The sequence below is a fragment of the Phocoena phocoena genome, chromosome 6, assembly GCF_963924675.1.
Source record: "Phocoena phocoena chromosome 6, mPhoPho1.1, whole genome shotgun sequence".
NCBI lineage: Eukaryota > Metazoa > Chordata > Mammalia > Artiodactyla > Phocoenidae > Phocoena > Phocoena phocoena.
In genome coordinates, this window is record NC_089224.1 from 40,469,347 (window position 1) to 40,489,676 (window position 20,330).

General features: G+C 41.1%; 1 protein-coding gene across 2 annotated transcripts in view; it reads right to left on the reverse strand.

Moving 5' to 3' along the window:
- TEK (TEK receptor tyrosine kinase) overlaps nt 1–20,330 on the reverse strand; it is a 105,036-nt gene that overhangs the window by 25,352 nt on the left and 59,354 nt on the right. For both annotated transcript variants that reach the window (XM_065879365.1, XM_065879366.1), the window contains exons 7-13: nt 19,270–19,398; nt 15,826–15,977; nt 13,715–13,859; nt 8,895–9,056; nt 6,960–7,094; nt 2,902–3,189; nt 798–1,097 (exon numbers count right to left, since the gene is read on the reverse strand). In XM_065879365.1, coding sequence (XP_065735437.1) covers nt 798–1,097; nt 2,902–3,189; nt 6,960–7,094; nt 8,895–9,056; nt 13,715–13,859; nt 15,826–15,977; nt 19,270–19,398 — 1,311 coding nt within the window. The remainder of the gene's footprint in view (nt 1–797; nt 1,098–2,901; nt 3,190–6,959; nt 7,095–8,894; nt 9,057–13,714; nt 13,860–15,825; nt 15,978–19,269; nt 19,399–20,330) is intronic.

The following is a 20,330-nucleotide window of genomic DNA, read 5'->3' on the forward strand; positions in this document are numbered from 1 at the left end:
AATTACATTCAAGAGGTTTTACCAATCACAAACACTGGAGAGGATTAAGAGGTACAACCCTCCAGTTATGAAATAGATAAGCCACGGGGATGTAATATACAGCATATGGAATGTAGTCAATATTATTGTAATCACTTTGTATGGAGACAGATGATTACTAGCCTTATTGTGGTGATCATTTCATAATATATGCAAATATCAACTCACTATGTAGTGCTCTTGAAACTAACATAATATTGTACATTACGTCAACTATATTTCAATTTCAAAAAATCTCAAACACTGGGCCTCGTGTGCTTGGCACTCTGAGCGATCTCTATCTCAAAGGGCTTATTCTCTCTGGAGTGGGGGTTAACGGTGGACGTGGAGACATCATAACCTGGATCTGAAAAGTGAAAGAAAACTCGGACTACCACAGTGTCATCCAAGCTAAAAGAGGGTTCGTTCTGAGGAGTGTGGTTCCTGGAGCGCCCACTGCACCACGCAGGGCTGTCTCCACTAAGCTGGGTCCTCTGTTTTCCTTCTGCGTGGAATCGCATTCATATCCCTCAGAGCTTCAGTTGCTGGATGGAGAGTGCTGATGGGCTAAGTTCACCTAAGTTTTCATGGTAGATAACAGATCAACGGGTTATCCTTCCAAGGGGCATTTTCATTCCAAGGACTTCTTTAGAGATGGTGACGCCTACCAGCCCATTATGTCACATGATGCGAATATGGGGTAAATATCGTAAGACAGTGGGGCTTTTCTGATACTCTCCAGAAATAATTCTATGTAAATACCTGTCCACTCTACCAACCTTGAGATTCAGAAAGAGTCATCAGTTCATGAGAAAAGGTTGGGTTGCTTGACCCTATGTTGTTCTCTGCAAAGATGTCCACCTGGTAAGCTGTTTGGGGCTCTAGGCCCTTGAGCTGATACTGGGTGATGGTGGCATTCTTGATCTTCACATCAATGTGCTGGTCTTCATTCTTGCCCTGAACCTTGTAACGGATGATAATAGAAGAAATAGAATAGCCATCCAGGATTGTCCAAGAGATCACAGCTGAGGAGTCTGTGATGTTGGAAATCTTGATGTTTTCTGGTTGAGGAGGGAGAACTAGAAATTTAAAACAAACAAACAATATTTTACTTAAGATATATTACCAACTCTTTGATTATTATGCTTTCGAGAGAGAGTTAATATCAGCTCATAAACCATGAATGGCTAGTAAGTGTTATCTCAGAGGGTAACTCCAATCGGTTGGTAGTGGGCTCGACGCAGACTTGACAAGTGGCTGCAGACAGGAAAATGGCAACACACACACATCACATATTTGCCATCCTTAAACTAAATTAAGACCTCGGAAATTCTGTTACTCCACAAACTGCTATTACACTGTTTTTGATACTGAGGAAAACAGAAAAATGCTGAGAGCTGACACTGATATAGGCCCTTCCATATAGTAACTCATTGACTCCTCATAACAATCTTACTGTAAGTATTGAGGCTCAGAGGGATTAAGTGACTTGGCTGAGGTCACACAGCTTTTAAGAACTAGATTCAAGTAGAAGAAATAAGATTCCTATTAGTCTGTAGTTAGCCACTGGTCCATAGGGCCTATCCGTATTAAGCACTTGTTAGAAAATATGTTAAGCACTTAGCAGACATGTTCAAAAAGCAAGATGGAGACTATATACGCATACGCACACTTATGGATGTACTTAATGTATTAAAATCATACAACATTGAATGGAAAGACACATAATAAACTCATAATTTTGGTTGTCTCTGGGGAGAGGGGGAGAGAATTAGATTGGGGATGATGGTCAAAGAGGATTTTGATATATCTGTATTGTGGAATTACTTCCACAAAAAGGCTGAAAGCAAATATGACAAAATGTTAAGAGTTGTTAATTCTGTGTGGTAGAAATGTAGGTTTTTGTTGTATTATTCTCTGCATTGTCCTATACCTTCTAAATGTCAGAATTTTTTTAAAGATGAAGAAGACATCCCTAAACACAGACAAAACCGTTGAGACTTCCACATGTTATTGATACAAGAAGAGAGTGCCTGGAAAAACAAGAGCCAGTTTACACACCTGTGGCTGGGGAGGGGGGGTGGGTGGCAACTCAGCTGCAGAAAAGAACCTCAGACTTTGGGATTTGACAAGAGACCACAGGATCCTAGCATAAGTGACGGTTGGTGTGACCCAGAAACACCTAGTCTTTCCAAGGACTCCAAAATGCACAGACAGTTCTAATGCAGTGAATCAAAATAGAACTCTCTGGTTCATGACGAAAAAAGCTTCCAATTCTACAAAGAAACCCTAGAAGTTCCAGCTAATTTTTAATGACCAATATGAGATTGAGAGAAGCCTGAACTGAAGAATATTTTGAAAGAAAAGTTGTTTTATTACACTCAAATATATATTACTCTCAAGTGTGTGTATATATATATATATATATATATATATATATATATATATATACTGTAATGCCAAGAATTGTCTGTTTTGAAGATTTTTCAAGCAGAGTTCTTTGGCTTTTAAGATTAGATGAATTAGATGAATCATCATCTGTGTGCAACAATCCTAAAAACTGTCATATAACAGATTCAACAAGCCCTAGAAAACCTTATTCATGTTATTAATTTACTTAATAAGTAACTCTATAGAAAGGAAAGGTAAATTTTAGCACAGTCCTGGCTGAATTACCACAAATCCAAACACATGAAGCGTTCGTATATATTACAGGTTGCTAAAATGATTTGATGTGTTGGTGGGGGGCGCTAATGAGCCTCCATTCACAACTAACTACCTTTTATGGTTTCTAAGAAGCAGACTTGAAGTGACGGGAGCTAAGTCTAAACGGCAGCAGCCGAGTGTCATTCAGGCAAGGCTGGGGCGTCATGGGGTACTTACTGTCGCTAAGGGTCCAAGCGATGAGATCTTCGCTCCATTCCCCCTGGGCCTTGGTGTTGACTCTGGCTCGGACTACGTACTGCTCCCTGGGCTGTAAATTGTTAAGGAGCACTGAAGTCAGGTTGCCTGGCACTTTAATATTCTGCTGATCACTATTCATTAGCACAGACCTCCTCTCAACTTCAACATAAAAGTCATCTTCTGAGCTTGGAAATATGGGTTGCCAGGTCAAATTTAGAGTGGTCTGACTTTTTGGTAGGAGACTGAGACCTCTTGGAGGAGGAAGACCTAGGAGAAACCAGAATAATCATTGTTTTTACATAGGGTGAAGGTAACAACAGCCCCAAAGGACAACTTTATAGGATAACCCTGGCTCCTAGAATAATATACACTTTCACAAGCTATCAAAGAAACACATGCTAGCAGCCATGTAATACTTTTCCTTTTTCCTACCAGAATAGCAAAGCTTTAAAATATTCTAGTATGTAGCTTGAGTAATTGTAAGACAGGAATACAACCCCTTTGCAGGACAACTTGGGAATATTTTTCAAGAGCTCTAGAAACGATCATATACTTTGGGAGTATAGTCTGACTACCAAGGATTTATCCTGAAGAAACAACTCAAAGGAAGTGAAAAGCTAGGTGCATGAAGGTGTCCATTACAACATTATTTATAATAACAGACAATCATAGGAGACCAAAATGCTCAAAATAGGAAAATGCTTTAATAAATTATGATATAGCCATCCAAGGGATGAAAAGTTTATTGGAAAAAGTACAAAAGCTCCTCCAAAACTTAAAACACACGAGAAAAAACTCTGCTTACCACTTGGTAAAAGCCATGTCTACAACTGGTGAAAAAGGAAGGAAACTGATAAAAATGGAAACACTGGATTTGCCAAGGTTCTGGGGTTGTAGGTTCAGTGTTTCTGTTCCCATTTTGAGTAATATATTTTAAAGCAATTTCAGGGTTACTTCCCCTTAGCAAGGACAATTTCAGACATGACAACACTGTGATGGCTAGGCCAGGCCTCGCACTGCTCTGATCACATCAAGGCTTGACTCTGACCACACGCCGTGCGGCCATAATTACCCCCAAGAACCTGGGCTACCAGAGAGGTAACTGAATAGAAACAATATGGGTTTTGAAATCAAAGAGGCAGGAGCATGTCCCTTTAGCTTTGTGACCTTGGGAAAATTCATAACCTCTCCGAGTTCACATGGAGCATGAAATGAAAATACTCATCTTCCAGACTCAGGAGGAGAAATGAGATAGTGAAGGTGAAAATGCTTGGAAGGTGTTAGGGGCTCTGTCAACATTTTCTCTCTGTCTTCCTTCCTTCCTCCATAAAATACATTGGGCCAATGGACAGTGGAGGAATCTGTAAATTTTCAGTTAATAATAGTATATTGATATTTTAAACTTCAGATATAAAGTATTTTCAAAACATAGAATAGTGATCCTCTACTCATGCATTCTTGGTGGGGACGTTATTGCCCCTAAGGGGGCAAAAATTGGTTCTTGGGGTATGACAAAATTTTAGATAATGACAATTGTTTATGAAGGGCCACAATATGTAAACAGATCTGTGGTATTACAATTCATGGCAGAAGAGACATTAAGACAAAACAGAGATTTTGTCTTAAGGACAAAACTATCTAAGAAGTTCTTTAGAGGGTGATAATTTTAAAAATTACAATAAGGTAAAGAATCGGAAGAAGAATGAATATACGTATAACAATCACTTTGCTGTACACCTGAAACTAACACAACATTGTATATCAACTATATTCCAATAAAATGAAAAAAAAAGTTTAAAAAAATTAAAAAATAAAATTAAAAGATTGAGAAACTTGGTCAGAGGTGAGAGGAAGGGTCTGTTTCCACCCAGTGGGAGAGGGACTCTCACTGGTCAGTTCTGACCACCCTTAGATGAGGGAGAACCAGTAATCAGGTCCTGCCACCTGCTGGGCATTATGCTCCAGGTCTTATTGGTCCTGCCACCTGCTGGGCATTATGCTCCAGGTCTTATTGGTCTATTTCTCCATAACCTTCGCAAATTGAGAGAGGTGATGTCACCTCCTTTTGCTCTTCTCTAAAGTTTAAGCTCCGAAATAAGCCACCTGGAGTGGGTAGATGGGCTTACGATGACAGCAGACGGAGGGAGGACTGATGGTGCGCAGTAAACATGTAGCCCTTCTAAGCCTGTGCCTGCTACAGAGGAGCAACCCCATAAATGGCCATTTCCCTCCCTTTGGGAGCATGACTTACCCTTCACCCCTCCCAACCTGCCCTCTCTCTGCCGTGTGTTCAGAGTATCTTCTCTCCCCTCCCCTCCCGGCCTTCCCAGCCTTCATCACTCAACCAACACACTTATAAATAGTACAGCTGCCAAATGAATTTAAAAACAAACATCAGCAAAATTCAAATGCTGGGAAAAGATGAACCTTCAAGAATTCCCTTCCCGCCCACCCCTGAGAACTACTTTGAAATATATTCCAAGACATCTCTAAATACATCCTGGCTGGAACATATTCTGAGAGCTGAAGACAGCACAGTACGGGTCTGTGAAGTGTTTTATGTTCTGTTCCATAAATACTTTCCATCTGAGTCAGATTATGGCCTTCCCCTTTTGATTCACCAGCACCGCTCTAAGAGAGAATTAACTACCATTCGCCTTTTAGCAGCAACCTGATGACATATTAGGGGCCCCTTGGATCATAGTCATGGAGATTCCTTTATCCTCTAAGTCCTATGTAGTCTCCAGTGTTATTTTTGGTATTTACTACCTGGTGGGTCCCCAGGAAGCCATTCCTTACTTGTACAATGTTTCTACAAGCATCAGAGTAGCTACTGAGTTTCATTTGGTTCTTTAAGGATGCTGCTGGTCAGATGAACCCTAGGTGGGGAGTGTGGAGGGAAGAGTCTCTGTTAGGGATGCACAACCCCTGCAGGAGAGCCTGATGCTCTTCCTAGCTTCTCACTAAATCATTCCATATCCTTCTGCTTTTAGTAAATGGACTAAAAATAGGAAAACTCATCAACTGGGATAAGGACATTGTGCCTTTGGACTCCCAGGTAAAAAATACCTGGATATTTTGTTTCATCCAGGAGAAACAAAAAGATATCAAGTCTGAAGATCTGGTATGGCAATGCACCCGATGTATTACCATGGGCAAGTTATTAACCACTCTGGGACTCTACTTTCTCCAATTGCGGTGAGGGGGGAGCTACTCTTCATTGCGGTGTGTGGGCTTCTCATTGCAGTGGCTTCTCTTGTTGCGGAACGCGGGCTCTAGGTGCACGGGCTTCAGTAGTTGTGGCATGTGGGCTCAGGAGATGTGGCACGTGGGCTCAGGAGTTGTGGCACACAGGCTTCAGTAGTTGTGGCTTGCAGGCTTTAGAGCGCAGGCTCAGCAGTTGTGGCGCACGGGCTTAGTTGCTCCGCAGCATGTGGGATCTTCCAGGACCAGGGCTCAAAGCTGTGTCCCCTGCATTGGCAGGTGGATTCTTAACCACTGCGCCATCAGGGAAGCCCAGAACTGCTGTTCTATAGGTAAAAGCCTTTCATTCTATTTGATGTTTTCACTATGTGCATGAATGACTTCGAAACACTAGAAATTACTTTTGAAAGTAAATAAACTGGGATTTCTGGAGTACGTATGCGGCAAGAGCCTGTCTTGGGCCCTTAAGATGGAAACAGGAAGCTGGTGGTAAAACTCGGGAGCCAAGACGGAGCACAGTTGCTGCTAAGTAAATCCCAACTCCTAAGGGATGTCCCTGCCTTCCTGAAGGGTCATCTGCTTCCTTCTCTGTCCCGGTGGATTGCTGCAGACTCCCTCCCCCAGGGAGACAGACCAGGAGCGCAGCCCAAATAAAGGACCAGTTTGGCTCCAAGTTGCTAGCCTTCCTGTCACTTTCCCACCCATTCAAAAGCAAACCCCTTTCCACCACCACCCCACTCACCCACCACCACCCTTCCTGGTCTTCCTTCCTCTTTCCCCTTCCTCCCCCACCCACCCAGCTCCTGAATAAATGCCTGTTTGCTTCAACTGACCGATAGAAGCTGTTGTGAACCGCCTCACAGGTCCAGGATGCCCTTCCCCGCCCTCTCCACGCCGGACCAGCTGCACGCAGAGCTCGTATTCTGTCCGAGGTTCCAAATAGTTGAGGGTAACAATCTCATTTGTCACTGAGGAGAGGGAAAGTTCAGGAAACTTAAGTTGGCAATCTTTTACATTCTTTAAACTGGAATGTTGTTATTGTGAGGTGAACTAATGTTTGGTTTTTAAAAATACAATGTCTGAGTAGAACAGAGAGGCAATCCCATCTTCAGGGCCTCAGTGTTCCTAATATAAGGAAAATAAGGCTTTTTCATGGAAGTATCTCTGTGCCACTTACACATTTCTGCTCTAGCGTGTTTGTCTTTTCATTTGTAGAGTAAAACCATGCAAATCTTCAACTATATGGAATACCAACCAGATTTAGGGGAAAAACTCAATTAGAATAATATAAAATAACTTCTGTTTTCAAGTACCTACAGTGATGGCAATCAAGCTATCAGGAGAGGAGACTCTTTGAGGGTATGCTTACAATGACTAGACAGTGAACTTGTGATGGTCATGTCATAACAAATGAAGCGTTCTGAAGTACGTGAAAATAGATCCCATAAGCAAATGACATATGCTTCCTTTCTCCTTAGCTATTCTATTTTGCCACTCTGTTTCTCCGTGGATATTGCAAAGGTAGATTTTTGCCTTGCCATATGATAAATTCCTAGTCGGTAAGAAAACGTATTGGACTGTGTTTAAGGGTTTTTAGAGGACCACTTCGTAGATGTCCACAAAGAGATGATGGATTATTAACACCATGTTTTTTTTAAAAAGCTGCTTTTTAAAAAGACCTAGCCATCCACAACAGAAACAGCAATCCAGCAAATCAGCCTTATGTTGCTGGGATTCTGAATCTTCAAAAGAATGTGAAGAGCTCAGTAATGATACCAAGACATTATTCAATATACCCAAATCAGCTAGTATTACTAAGCCAAAACCCCTCTTTTTCTTCTCCTTTTCTGTAACTTTGATTATCGACATCTCACGGGTAGAGGGCGCTGTTTAGGAAATCACAGCCATGGCGAGACTGAAGTATTGGTGGCGGGCTGCATAGTCCCTACAAGCATGACAGCGGCAGGTCTCGCTAGAAGATGGTGCAATTAAAGCAGCTCGCTCAATAGATGATGCTCAGCTTTCTTTTTGTAAAAAATGTGATTTTTACATCATCATGCAACAAACAGAACTGTCATTTGTGTTTCAAAATAGATTTAATTTACAAATAAATAAATTTAACTGTTTTCATGAACTTTTGACATTTTATTACATTTTGGGGTTTTTTTCCCCCCAAAGTTGGGGGAGAGGCATGTACCTCTCTTTGCCCACATCCCCTCCTCTTCCTGCCACAGCCCAAACTTTCTGGTCCAAATTCCTGTCAAAACCTCTGTGAGTTAGGAGCCTGCAGGCAGGGCAAGACTCAAATATGAAAAAGAATAAACAACTTGATACAGCAGCAACAATCACCCCTCAGATGTAAGCAAATTAAGTCTCTGCCTTTCCAGCAGGCCCTGGACTTTCCTGTTACCATAGTCATGGCATAAACTTGTATCTTTCACCACGACCAAGAAAGATAGAGTCAAAAAGGGATTAGAGATCCAGAGAAGCCTGGAAAGGAAATATTGATGCAGATAGTAACTCCTGACACAGGTGTGTTCTGTGTCCCATTTTACATCATGACTTCCAAAAAGATAGCCCCAGAACTCAGAGGACCACCGCCCGCCCCCCAACTCCTTCTTGAATACTCTGAAATGGAATCCACTGCTACAGCCCCTAACTTGGGGTAGAGGGTTGAGACTGGGAGAGAGGATTTCTATATTTGGGGAAAAATTTTTTTTTTCCTGGTGTCCCATCTCCAGCTGGAGCCTTTCCTTTCCAAACCTTACCTTGAATATGCCGCCAAGCCTCATAATGATTAACAGGTTTGTAGAGAAGCTTCTTGGATTTGATTGGTCCATCCCCAAAGTAAGGCTCAGAGCTGATGTTGATGACAGCAAAGTTATGTCCGGTGTCAATCACGTTTGGGGCATTCAAGGGCTTTGGAAGAACTAAATAAAGTGTCAAGAATCAGATCAGTCCTTACACTTTGGGGTTTTACTGCTGTTCTGAGATGCGGGTAGAGGATGAGTGCCTTTACACTCCCAACAAAGCCCTCTTAGAGTTCTCTGCTCAGCTTCCATGCAGTTGCCGTCTCTGTGATCTCCTGGTTTGCTCTTGCCCCTCCAACTCACTATCCACAAAGTGCTTTCTTAAAATACGAGCACTCCTCTGCTCAAGACCTTTCAATGGGTTCCCACTACGTTTCAAATAAAATCTAAAATTCATACCGTGACCTGCCAGGGATGATAGAGCCCCTACCTCCTCTCCAACTTCCTCCTTCCCTCACCTAATACCCTCCAGTCCTAGTGACCTTTCAGTTCATTCAACTAACAATGCACCAGGCTCCTTTCTGTCTCCGGTTCTTTGTTGAGGCTGTTCTGCAAGGAATGCTGTAGACCTCCCATGATTCTGCAGTTAACTCTTACTCATCATTCATCTCTCAGCTCTCACGTGACTTCCTCACAGGGGCTATCCCAGAACCTTGGTTAGTTAGGCTCACGTGTCATACCCTTCCACAGAACATTTTCCTTCACTGCAATTTTCAGAATTTATTATTCTTAGTGATTTGGTGTGATTATTGAATACCAGTCTTCCTACTAGACCACCAGACTAAGTCTGTCTTTCTGTCTGTCTGTCTCTCGGGTCTCACCGGGCTAAGATTAAGGTGTTAACAAGGGCTGTGTTTCCTTTCTGGAGGTTCTAAGGGAGGATTTGTTTCCTTCTTTTCAGCTTCTAAAAAACATCTGTATTCCTTGACTCACGGTCCCTTCCTCCATCTTCAAAGACAACAGAGTCATGTGTCTCTGACCCTTCTTCCATTGTGATATCTCTTTCTGACAGTCTTTAAAGACTCCTGTGATTAGAGTGGGTTCACCCAGATAATCCAGAATAATCTCCCCATCTCAAAGATGATGTATTCCCAATGGGACTGAAAGAGCACTCCCAACAAGGTGAAAATTGGTTCTTGGGGAAAGAAAAATTCTTGGATATTACAATGGTTTGTGGCCTTCCTAAGGGCCACAGTATATAAACAGATTTATAGTATGTCCACAATATTAAGCAAGTTCTGGTTTGAAAGGGAAGGACATCTTGTCAGGCTGTCAGTACCCCCATTGATTCAATTGTGGAAGTGGCCCAACTAACTTTGTACTTGCTTTGAGTCTTACTGAGCTCCCGTGAGTCAGAGGTCCACCAGAATCCTGTGCCCTGGGTCATCGAGAACACTCATGGGAATGGGGTGGCCAAGAAAGAAGACAGATAGTGAGTCTATCTCTTCTGCTCATGTGTACACTCCATTGTGTCACTGGACTTTACTTACGAAATTCAAAGGTAAAATTTCAAGTTGAAGACAATAGAACATTACACCAAGTGCAGGGCCCTGTGTGGACAGGTCATAAGCCCATGAAGCCAGCCCTGCACATCACTCTTCCTGTATGAGAGGAGGGTTGCTGGGTCCAGCTCACATGCAACGGGAAGGGATTACACAAGGTCATGAATTCCACGAGGCAGGGGTCATTAAGGGACACGTTAGATACTTCCTACCCCATCCAATATCATTTGTCTCTTTTGACTTGTTCCTTTCTCCCTTGCACTCTATAAACAGTACCTGTATTTGCAGATAGGGTCTTTAAAGAAGAAATTAAGTTACAATGAGATCTACAGTCATTCCTAATCCAATATGACTGTTGTCCTTATAAGAAGATTAAATTAGAACACACACACAGAAGGAAGACCATGAGAAGACACAGGGAGAAGACAGCTGTCTACAAGCCAAGGAGCAAGGCCTCAGAATAAACTAACTCTGCCAACACCTTGATCTCAGATCAAGGTGAGATTACCTTGATCATCTAGCCTCCAGAACATCGGGAAAATTAATTTCTGTTGTTTGAGCCACTCAGTCTAGGGTACTTTGCTACGGCAGCCCTAGCAAACTATTACATATGAATATAACACAATTTACTTATCCTTTCTAACGGTGATGGATATTTGGGCTATTAGGAATAAAACTCCTCAGAACATTACTGAAGATTATTTGTTTTTAACATATGCACTCATTTCTTTTGAGCATAAACCTAGGCGTAGAATTATCAGGTCACAGGGCAGGTGTATGCTTAGCTTTAATATATATTGCCAGTTTTCCAAAGTGGTTGCTCCAGTATGTACTCTGGTAGTAAAGTCTAGTACAGTCAGCCTTCTGTATGCAGGTTCTGCATCTGCAGATTCAACCAAGAGCAGATCAACATTCAGGGGGAAAATTTTATAAAACTCCAGAAAGTTCTAAAAAGCAAAACTTGAAATTTGCCATGTGCCAGCAACTATTAACAAAGTATTTACATTATAGTTACTATTTACATAGTATTTACATTGTATTAGGTGTTACAATAGTCCCCCTTATCTTCAGGTGATACATTCAAAGACCCCAGTGGATGCCTGACACTGCAGACAGTACCAAACCCTATATACACTATGCTTTTTCCTATACATACATACCTATGGTAAAATTTAACTTATAAATTAGGCACAGTAAAGGAATATTCAAATTGCCAGCATCACATTATTAAGTTAAATAAAGGTTACTTGAACGTAAGCACTGTGATACCATGACAGAGGATATGGTAACTTAGACATCTTCTAAGTGACTAATGGGTGGTATGCACGAGACAAAGGGAGGATTCACATCCCCCGGCAGGATGGAGTGGAACAGTGTGAGATTTCATTATGCTGCTCAGAAGAGTACACAATTTAAAACTTATGAATTGTTTATTTCTGGAATTTTCCATTTAATTTTTTGGGCTGCAGTTGACCATGGGTAACTTAAACCGTGGAAAGTGAAACCACAGATAAGGGGGGACTATTGTTTAAGTAATCTAGAGACGATTCAAAGTATACAGGAGGATGTGCGTAGGTTGATCGCAAATACTATGCCGTTTTATATAAGGGACTTGAGCATCAATGGAGTTTGGTATCCAGGGAGGTCCTAGAACCAATCCCCTACAGATACTGAAGGGCAACTGTATCTATTTTTCTTTTAAATACTATGATTAAAGACACTGCTTAATTTACCTAATGGCTATTTCCATTTTATATCTGTCAATATGACAGTGAAGAGTGACTTGGAACTAGAGAGGTTTCTGTGCACTGATGTTGTGTGCTGTGTCTTATTTAAAAAATAAAAATTAGAATCAGTAACTCTTCTGAATCTTAGCAACATGGTTTTTTGCTTATTATTATTTACTTTCCATGGGCAGCAAACATTTCAAGAAGCTTAAAAATAACATAATTTGTCTTGTCCTTTCTTTCTTCCAAGAACATGTATGATGTAAGAAATTATTTTGATCGTCCTACTGAATAAAATAGATCCGGGATTTTTCAGTAATCCAAACAAATTTTAAAGATTCTGAGGTGTTTTATATGGGTTCTCAGGGCAGAGAATCCAACTCTATGAGGCTGTATTTATGCTCCTACTGTTCTTGACCTTTTTTAAAAAAAAATATGTTCTGGGTGATTACATTCAGTTCATTTGCAGAAATTACCTCTGGGAACAACCAAAGATTCCTAATCAGGTAGGGAAGTAGTTTACATACTAATCAGCTTCTGTTATCTCGCTTCCTTATCTGTAACACAAGAGTCTCAGAAAGCAAAATGATCTACGAAAGATGATGCAGGGTTTGGAGTCAAGACCAGGTTCAAAACTAAGATTGGCTGTTTGCCAGATGTGTAACCTTAGCCGAGTTACCTAAACCTTCTGAACCTGTTTCTTGAATGATAAAGTGGGCATAACGATACTACTGTACATTGTACTCATAAAATTTAAATAAGATGAATGAGCACTTAGCTCAGTGCCTTTCTAGAATATATACCACAGAGTTGTTAGGTGTTTTTGTCTCAATGGATTAAAAAGTAACTTCCAACTTTAAAATTCCCTGTTGTATCTCTGTACACCAACCAAGCTAACTTGGATTTACTTCCACTTTATTTCTTCCCTGCAAGCCTCAAAGGTACACACATCCACTTAACTCTGAATTTTGAAATACTAATTCATAGTAGGAAGAATATTCAGAACCCTGAATATGGGAGAAAATCATTCATGTTAATTGTATAGCATAGCCTGGGCTTCATATTAAGTGAGTAGTCCTCAAAATGAAGATTCTCCAAATTATCCTCTACAGTGAATAGGAAGTCACGAGAATGATAAAGTTAAACTTTTTACAAAATAAAATCACTACCAGACACTTTATGCCAGACACAATTCCACTATTTAACAAATCTTCGTAATAACCCTGAGTGGTAGATAAACTAAGCTGTGTTTACAAATAGAGAAAGGCTCAGAGAGGTCAAATTCATTTGCTCAGGGCCACACCCAAGTTTACTAGCTGTTAGCAATGAAAATCAAACCCAGGGCTATGTAACTCCAAAGGTCATAAACTTAATCCCTCCTTTCCATTGTAATGCACATAATTTTTTTTTTTAAGGCTTAGTGTCCTGGAGAACATCCAAAAGGTATTTTAGTGGTCAGAGAGCATTTCTACTTAGAAGCAGCACCCACTGATACATAAACACAGCACCATCAAGGTTACAAGCTCTTTCCCTGGAAAATGGACCTTACCTTTAACAGAAACGTTGAAAGGCTTTTCCACCATCCCAGCCACTGTGTTCACACTGCAAACCCAGACTCCTGAGTCAGGGGGCAGGATCCGGTGGATTGTGAAGGTGGCCACTGAGAGATGACCCGTGTGGTTAAAGTCTTTTGGCTGGAAAGGTCAAAAAAAAAAAAGCTTCTAGATAGGTATAAACACAAAGGTTCTTAGCACTGACCCCATCGCATTGTTAAATGAGGAGTTTTCTAGGGGAGATTAAGAAGATCATTGCAATGCTTGTATAAGCATTGGCCTATTTCCAAAGCTACTGTAGTAGCCCTGAAAGTTTATGTTGGATTGATGCCCTCGCAGATCCTGCTGTTGTATTTGTGTGTTTGGGAGAGTGGGGCAAACACTTCCAAGCAAAGAGTCTAAGTCCTTCTAAACTGCTTCTGGTAACATTTGTTCCTTTCTGGTCCAATACAGAGATGGCTGGGTGAGAAGACAAAATGGCTTCCTAAAGTGTTTGAGGGGCTGCCGAGTATGGTACTGTGGAAAAAGTCAGGGCTCCGAAGACACGTGGACCTGAGTTCACATCCCAGCTCTGCCACTTTTGACCAATTCCTTAGTTACTTAACTTCACGCAGCCAGTTTCCACTTCTGCAAAAAGGGGCCAGGTAATGTAAAGTAAGATGTGTATAGTACGGTCAGCCCTCACTAGATGGCAGCTGTGACTTCCCCTAACTCATGGATACGCCAACAAGATTTTGGAAGCGGTCAGTTGGCTTCTGCTACCGAAAGGATTGTTTGAGTGGAATCAGGGATGTCTGACGTGTGAACATTCTACATATCCTGCCCCCAAGAGGTCATTTGGACCTGCCTTCTGGTCAAGTTGATTTTCAGTCATCTTTGAGAGAAAAATAAGATAACTATTTCAAAATCTTAGGTAAGAAAATACATCAATTTCCCGAAGATCACTTGTGACACAGAGAAATCTGAGGTAGTTCCTGTCTCTGCTGCATTTGGGATTGTTGGAACAGGGAAGGGAAACATATCGGAAAAGTAGCATATTCCTTTCCAGCAAAGAAGAACGCTGTGATAGCACCCTAACCAGTGGTGGACACCAACAGTGAGGACAAAGTGCAGAGGCAGAGACCCAGGGATGTATTCAGACCTAAGGGACTCTGTGGATCATAGTTTCTGGATTGGAGGTGTGGGATCAGGTCTATCTAGAGTCAAATGGGTTATGCTGAACTCGCCTCTGCTTTTTGTCAAAGCTAACAACACCCTAGCTTAGGAGGACGCAAGCCATGAATGGAATCCAGCCTTTAGCAGGGTGAGTGCTACACTGAAAATATCTAGTAGTATAAGGAGGTCAGATTAAGAATACAGCCACTATGGAGAACAGTATGGAGGTTCCTTAGAAAACTAAAAACAGAGCTACTATATGATCCTGCAATCTTACTCCTGGGCATATATCTGGAGAAAACTACAATTCGAAAAGATACATGCACCCCAATGTTCATTGCAGCACTATTTACAGTAGCCAAGACATGGAAGCAACCTAAATGTCCATTGACAGATGAATGGTAAAGAAGATGTGGTATATTTATACAATGGAATATTACTCAGCCATAAAAAAACGAAATAATGCCATTCGCAGAAACATGGATGGACCTAGAGGTTATCATACTAAGTGAAGTAAATCAGAGAAATACAAATATCATATGATATCCCTTATATGTGGAATCTAAAATATGACACAAATGAACTTATGTATGAAGCAGAAACAGAATCATAGACATAGAAAACAAACTTATGGTTTAGAAAGCAAACTTATGGTTACCAAAGGGAAAAGGGGGAAGGGGAGGGATAAATAAGGAGTTTGGGACTAGCAGATACAAACTACTATATATAAAATAGATAAACAACAAGGATTTGTTGTTGTTGGGAACTACATTCAATACCTTGTAATAACTTATAATGGAAAAGAATCTGAAAGAAATATATATGTATAACTGAATTAGTTTGCTGTACACCTGAAACTAACACAACATTGTAAATCAACTATACTTCAATTTTTAAAAAGGCTATAATTTGTTCTACAAAAAAAAAAAAAAAGAAAAAGAATAACTCTTACATGGAGCACTGTCCCATCTGGCTTCACCAGGGTCATTTCTTCATTAGCAGGTAGCGGCCAGCCAGATGCTTTGCAGATGAGGTTAAATTTACCACTGTTTACTTCTATGTGATCTGGCAAATCCTCTATCTTTGGGGTCATCCTTGGCATGCCTGAATGAAGGAAAGAGCACTGTGAAAACTAATCTTTAACACAGCAGAAATAGAAATAATAAAAGTAGCTACCGTTTAGTAAGTCATGCACTGGGCAAGAACTTGGCAAATATTATATTGTTTTATCATCACATAATAAACTTGTGGGTTGGGTGCTATTGTGGTTCCCATTTTAAAGATGAGGAGACTGAGGCTCTGAGTTCAGGTTGAAGCTCAGATCTTTTTTTTTTTTTTTTGCAGTGCGCGGGCCTCTCACTGCTGTGGCCTCTCCCGTTGCGGAGCACAGGCCGCAGACACGCAGGCTCAGCGGCCATGGCTCACGGGCCCAGCCGCTCCGCGGCATGTGGGATCCTCCCGGACCGGGGCACGAACCCGTGTCCCCTGCATCAGCAGGCGGACTCCCAACCACTGCACCACCAGGGAAGCCCAAGCTCAGATCTTTATGACTCCAGAATTCACACTCTTTGGCCATAATGATGTAGTTTCTCAGTGGACCTAGGAGATAACAGTCTCAATATTGAAAAGATCAGCACCACATCTCTGCAGATCTTACTGTCCACTCCCTCGCTTGCTTTTTAAGGGAATTTTTTTTATAAAAACAAAAACTAGTTCTTCTTTCACTCTGCAAGCCCCCAATACTGCCGATCAACAAATATGTCAAGTTTTGATATCTGAGAGATGTCTCATTAATTGGGAAGTCTGCAAGTGGCCGATGATTAATTATATTCACATTTACATCGAAGAAGTAAAGTGGAATAAAACTCCCCCAAATCAATTTCCCATCAATAGCCAAATAAAAAATACTGCTGCCAATATGGAAAGGAAAAAACGTCTCTGGTATCAACAAAGGTATCAGGAGCCCTTGCTTGTTATCTGCAGAGTAGAGAATGAATAATCCTGAAATATAACAATTTTATTCTGAACTGTAAGGTCTTAGAGAATTTTGGAACATGTGTAACTAAATGTAAGACTGACTGAAAACAGTCCAACACTTAGTAAAGAATGTAGGAGACGGAGATGCACTTAAAGCAAATAAGGGAAACATTGGAAAAGTGGCTTAGTCCTTTCCAGCAAAAAAGAACAGCCGTCACCTACGTGCTGCTCCATATCAGCGGTGGGTCAAGGTAAACACATCAATATTGATATTTTATATTGATATCCTATTTCTCAGGCCTAGAATGAAACAGGTAAAGTGTATGGAACAGGAGGGAAAAAGATCTAATAGCCACAAAGATAATTCCTTGATATATCTGCAGACTTGGAGAGACTGTGCTTAGAAAATTTGCCAGACTGTTCAGCCTACATAATTATTGCCATCGGAATTCTTCAAAGTGCTTTGACATTTTCAAACCATATCTTTCCTTCATTGTCCCCTTGCAGTTTCTGCAGCTGGATGGGGGTGGAGGAACAGCTAGAGGGTGGAAGAGGGTGTGAGGGAAAGGGAGCTGCTCCCCAGAAGCCGGGAAGCTGGTTCTAAGTTTGAGATTCTCACACTTTTTGTAACATCAGCCTTAGAACAGAAAGGAGGAAGTGGTGCAGAAAATTCAAATCATTAAGCTTGTTCATTGCCCACTTTCAATCCATGTTCTGGCCCACAGCCTTTCCTTCCCTTCCTAGACCCTCCCAGATTCCCGCCCTGTAACAAAGTCCAAACGCTGGGGAAGAGGAGAAAGTATAAAGCTGACAAGCTAAAGCCTTTGAGAAAACAGTTGGTATTTCCCCACATATTTGCTCTGATTTTTAAAACTCACAGGCAGAAGTCCATAAATGTCTTATTATTCTGAGTGTAGATTTCACTGGACATACGTTATTTATATCTGACTGAAAAAGTAATATATGTTTATTATTTTTAAATTTTGAAAATATGCTTCTTTGGATTTTAAAAAGTATATTCTAGGGTAAGCGTTAGCAAACTTTCGTGAAAGGACTAGATAATAAGTATTTTCAGCTTTGCAAGCCATATGTTCTCTGTGGTAACTCCTCAACCCTGTTGTGTAAGAGCAACCTTACACGGTATATTGTAAACAAATGGGCATGGCTGTATTCCAATAATTTTTTTTTTATGAGAACAGATAGATGTTCTATCTGTCTAAAAAGGAATGAGATACATACTGACATGTGCTACAATACAGATAAACCTCAAAAAAAGTATGGTAAGTGAGAAAAGCCAGCCACAAAAGACTATGTACTGTATGATGCCATTTATAGAATAGGAAATATCAAGAATAAGTAAATCTGTACGGGCAGAGAGTAAATTAATGGTTGCCAGGCGCTGGGAGGAGGAAAGAATGGGAGTTGCTGCTAATAGGTACACACTTTCTTTTGGTAAAATGAAAACATTCTAGATTATGGTGCTGGCTGCAAAACTCTGTAAAAGCATTCAATTTTACATTTTAAAGGGATGAACTTCATGGTATAAAAATTATACCTCAATAAAACTGTTTTTAAAAAAAAGTACACAAGGGACTTCCCTGGTGGCACAGTGGTTAAGAAACTGGCTGCCAATTCAGGGGACATGGGTTCGAGCCCTGGTCCGGGAAGATCCCACGTGCTGCGGAGCAACTAAACCCATGTGCCACAACTACTGAGCCTGAACTCTAGAGCCAGGAGCCACAACTACTGAGCCTGCGAGCCACAACTACTGAAGCCCACGTGCCTAGAGCCCATGCTCTGCAACCAGAGAAGCCACTGCAATGAGAAGCCCGCGCACCGCAACAAAGAGTAGCCCCCGCTCACTGCCCGTGCACAGCAACAAAGACCCAGCCCGGCCAAAAATAAATAAATAAATTTATTTTAAGAAAATAGTACACCAGATTTGGTTTGTGGGTGTTTGCTGACTTCTGCTCTACGGTAATTCTGAACTAGAATTATTTAAAACTTCATTTTGAGGATAATATTTTTCATTTTTTTCCTTTCATTATATCTTTCTTTTAAAAAATATTTCTTATCCAAATCCCTTCCACATAATTCTTCCACTGTTGTGGATATCCAGGGAAAAGGCTGGTCCTAGAGAAGAGAGCAAAAGAGGTAGGCAGAGTTCTCAGCTGGCCAGTTATCACTTAATGTGCTACAAAGAACACATGGTTTATTCCTTAGTGGAAAGGCCAGTGTGAGAGTCCATAGAAAAGATTCAGAAAGCTGTCCTTTAGAACATGGGATATATTCTTCCCTACTTCAGGGTGGAAACAGAAGGAGTTTAAGAATCTTGGGCTAGTGGGGCAAGAATTATGCCAGAAGAGCTTGGTTCAGACGTGCTGAACCTGGCCCTGACTACAGTGTTACCTTGCTTTACCTTCTTTCTCACACTGGAGCCCTTGGTGTCCCGGAGAGCAGAGGCATCCTTGGAACCGATCACACAGCTCCCCATTGGTGCAACTGCACCTAAGCTTACAGTCTGGTCCATAATAACCAGGCTGGCATGCTGTAAACAAAGACATCAAAATCCAGTGTTAAGATAGGGAAGGAGGAAAACTCAGGCTATAGGTGGCTAGTTTTACTTTTTTTCTCCAAGCTACCAAGTAGTATTAATTATCTGAATTACCAAGAAGTTAAAGGGTCGAGGAATTCTGCTTCCAGGAGAGTTGAATAAGCTCCTACCAGGTCACCCTTCTCAAAAATAACAACTCTATTTTAAAAGCAACTACCTGAAAGCACTGAAGAGTGATGGGAGGAGGGACAGAGGGGACCACACAGGTTCTGAGGGGAACTGAAATTTGGAAGATGGGAATGGTGTGCTCCCCATTTTCAGCTTTTAGTCTAATCGTCGGTACAGTTGACATTGTGTGGGGAAGCTAGGACTCCAAAGAAAACCTGTAGTCTTACAGACAGAGGAATCTTAGAGGACAGAGTCAAAGCAACTACAGCCTCTGGAAAGTGAGAGGGAAAATCTAGAAAGGAAGAGCCGAGGGAGGAAGTCCCAAATCTTTGGCTGACCCCAGAACCACACACGTTAAGTGCAGACTTGAAGCAACCCAGCTACGGCTAAAAGGAATGAACTGAGTTTGAGTTGATGCCTGAGAGTCAGAGTTTGCAGTTTGAGTCATACCAGGCTGATTGCCTGACAGGACACAATGAAACAAAATCAACATTCTTCAGAGAAATATATCATATTCCAAGTCTCCTCAATGTAACATTCACAATGTCCAAAATACAATCAACATAAGAAGAAATGGAAAATTCTGACCCATTCTCAAGGGAAAAGAAAATCAACAGAGACCGACCTGGATGACCCAGATGTTGGAAATAGCAGCTACAATAACTATGCTCAGTGAAGTAAAGGAAAATATGCTCACAACAAATGAAACAATTAGAAATCTCAGCAGAGAAATATAAACTATAAAACATAACCGAAAA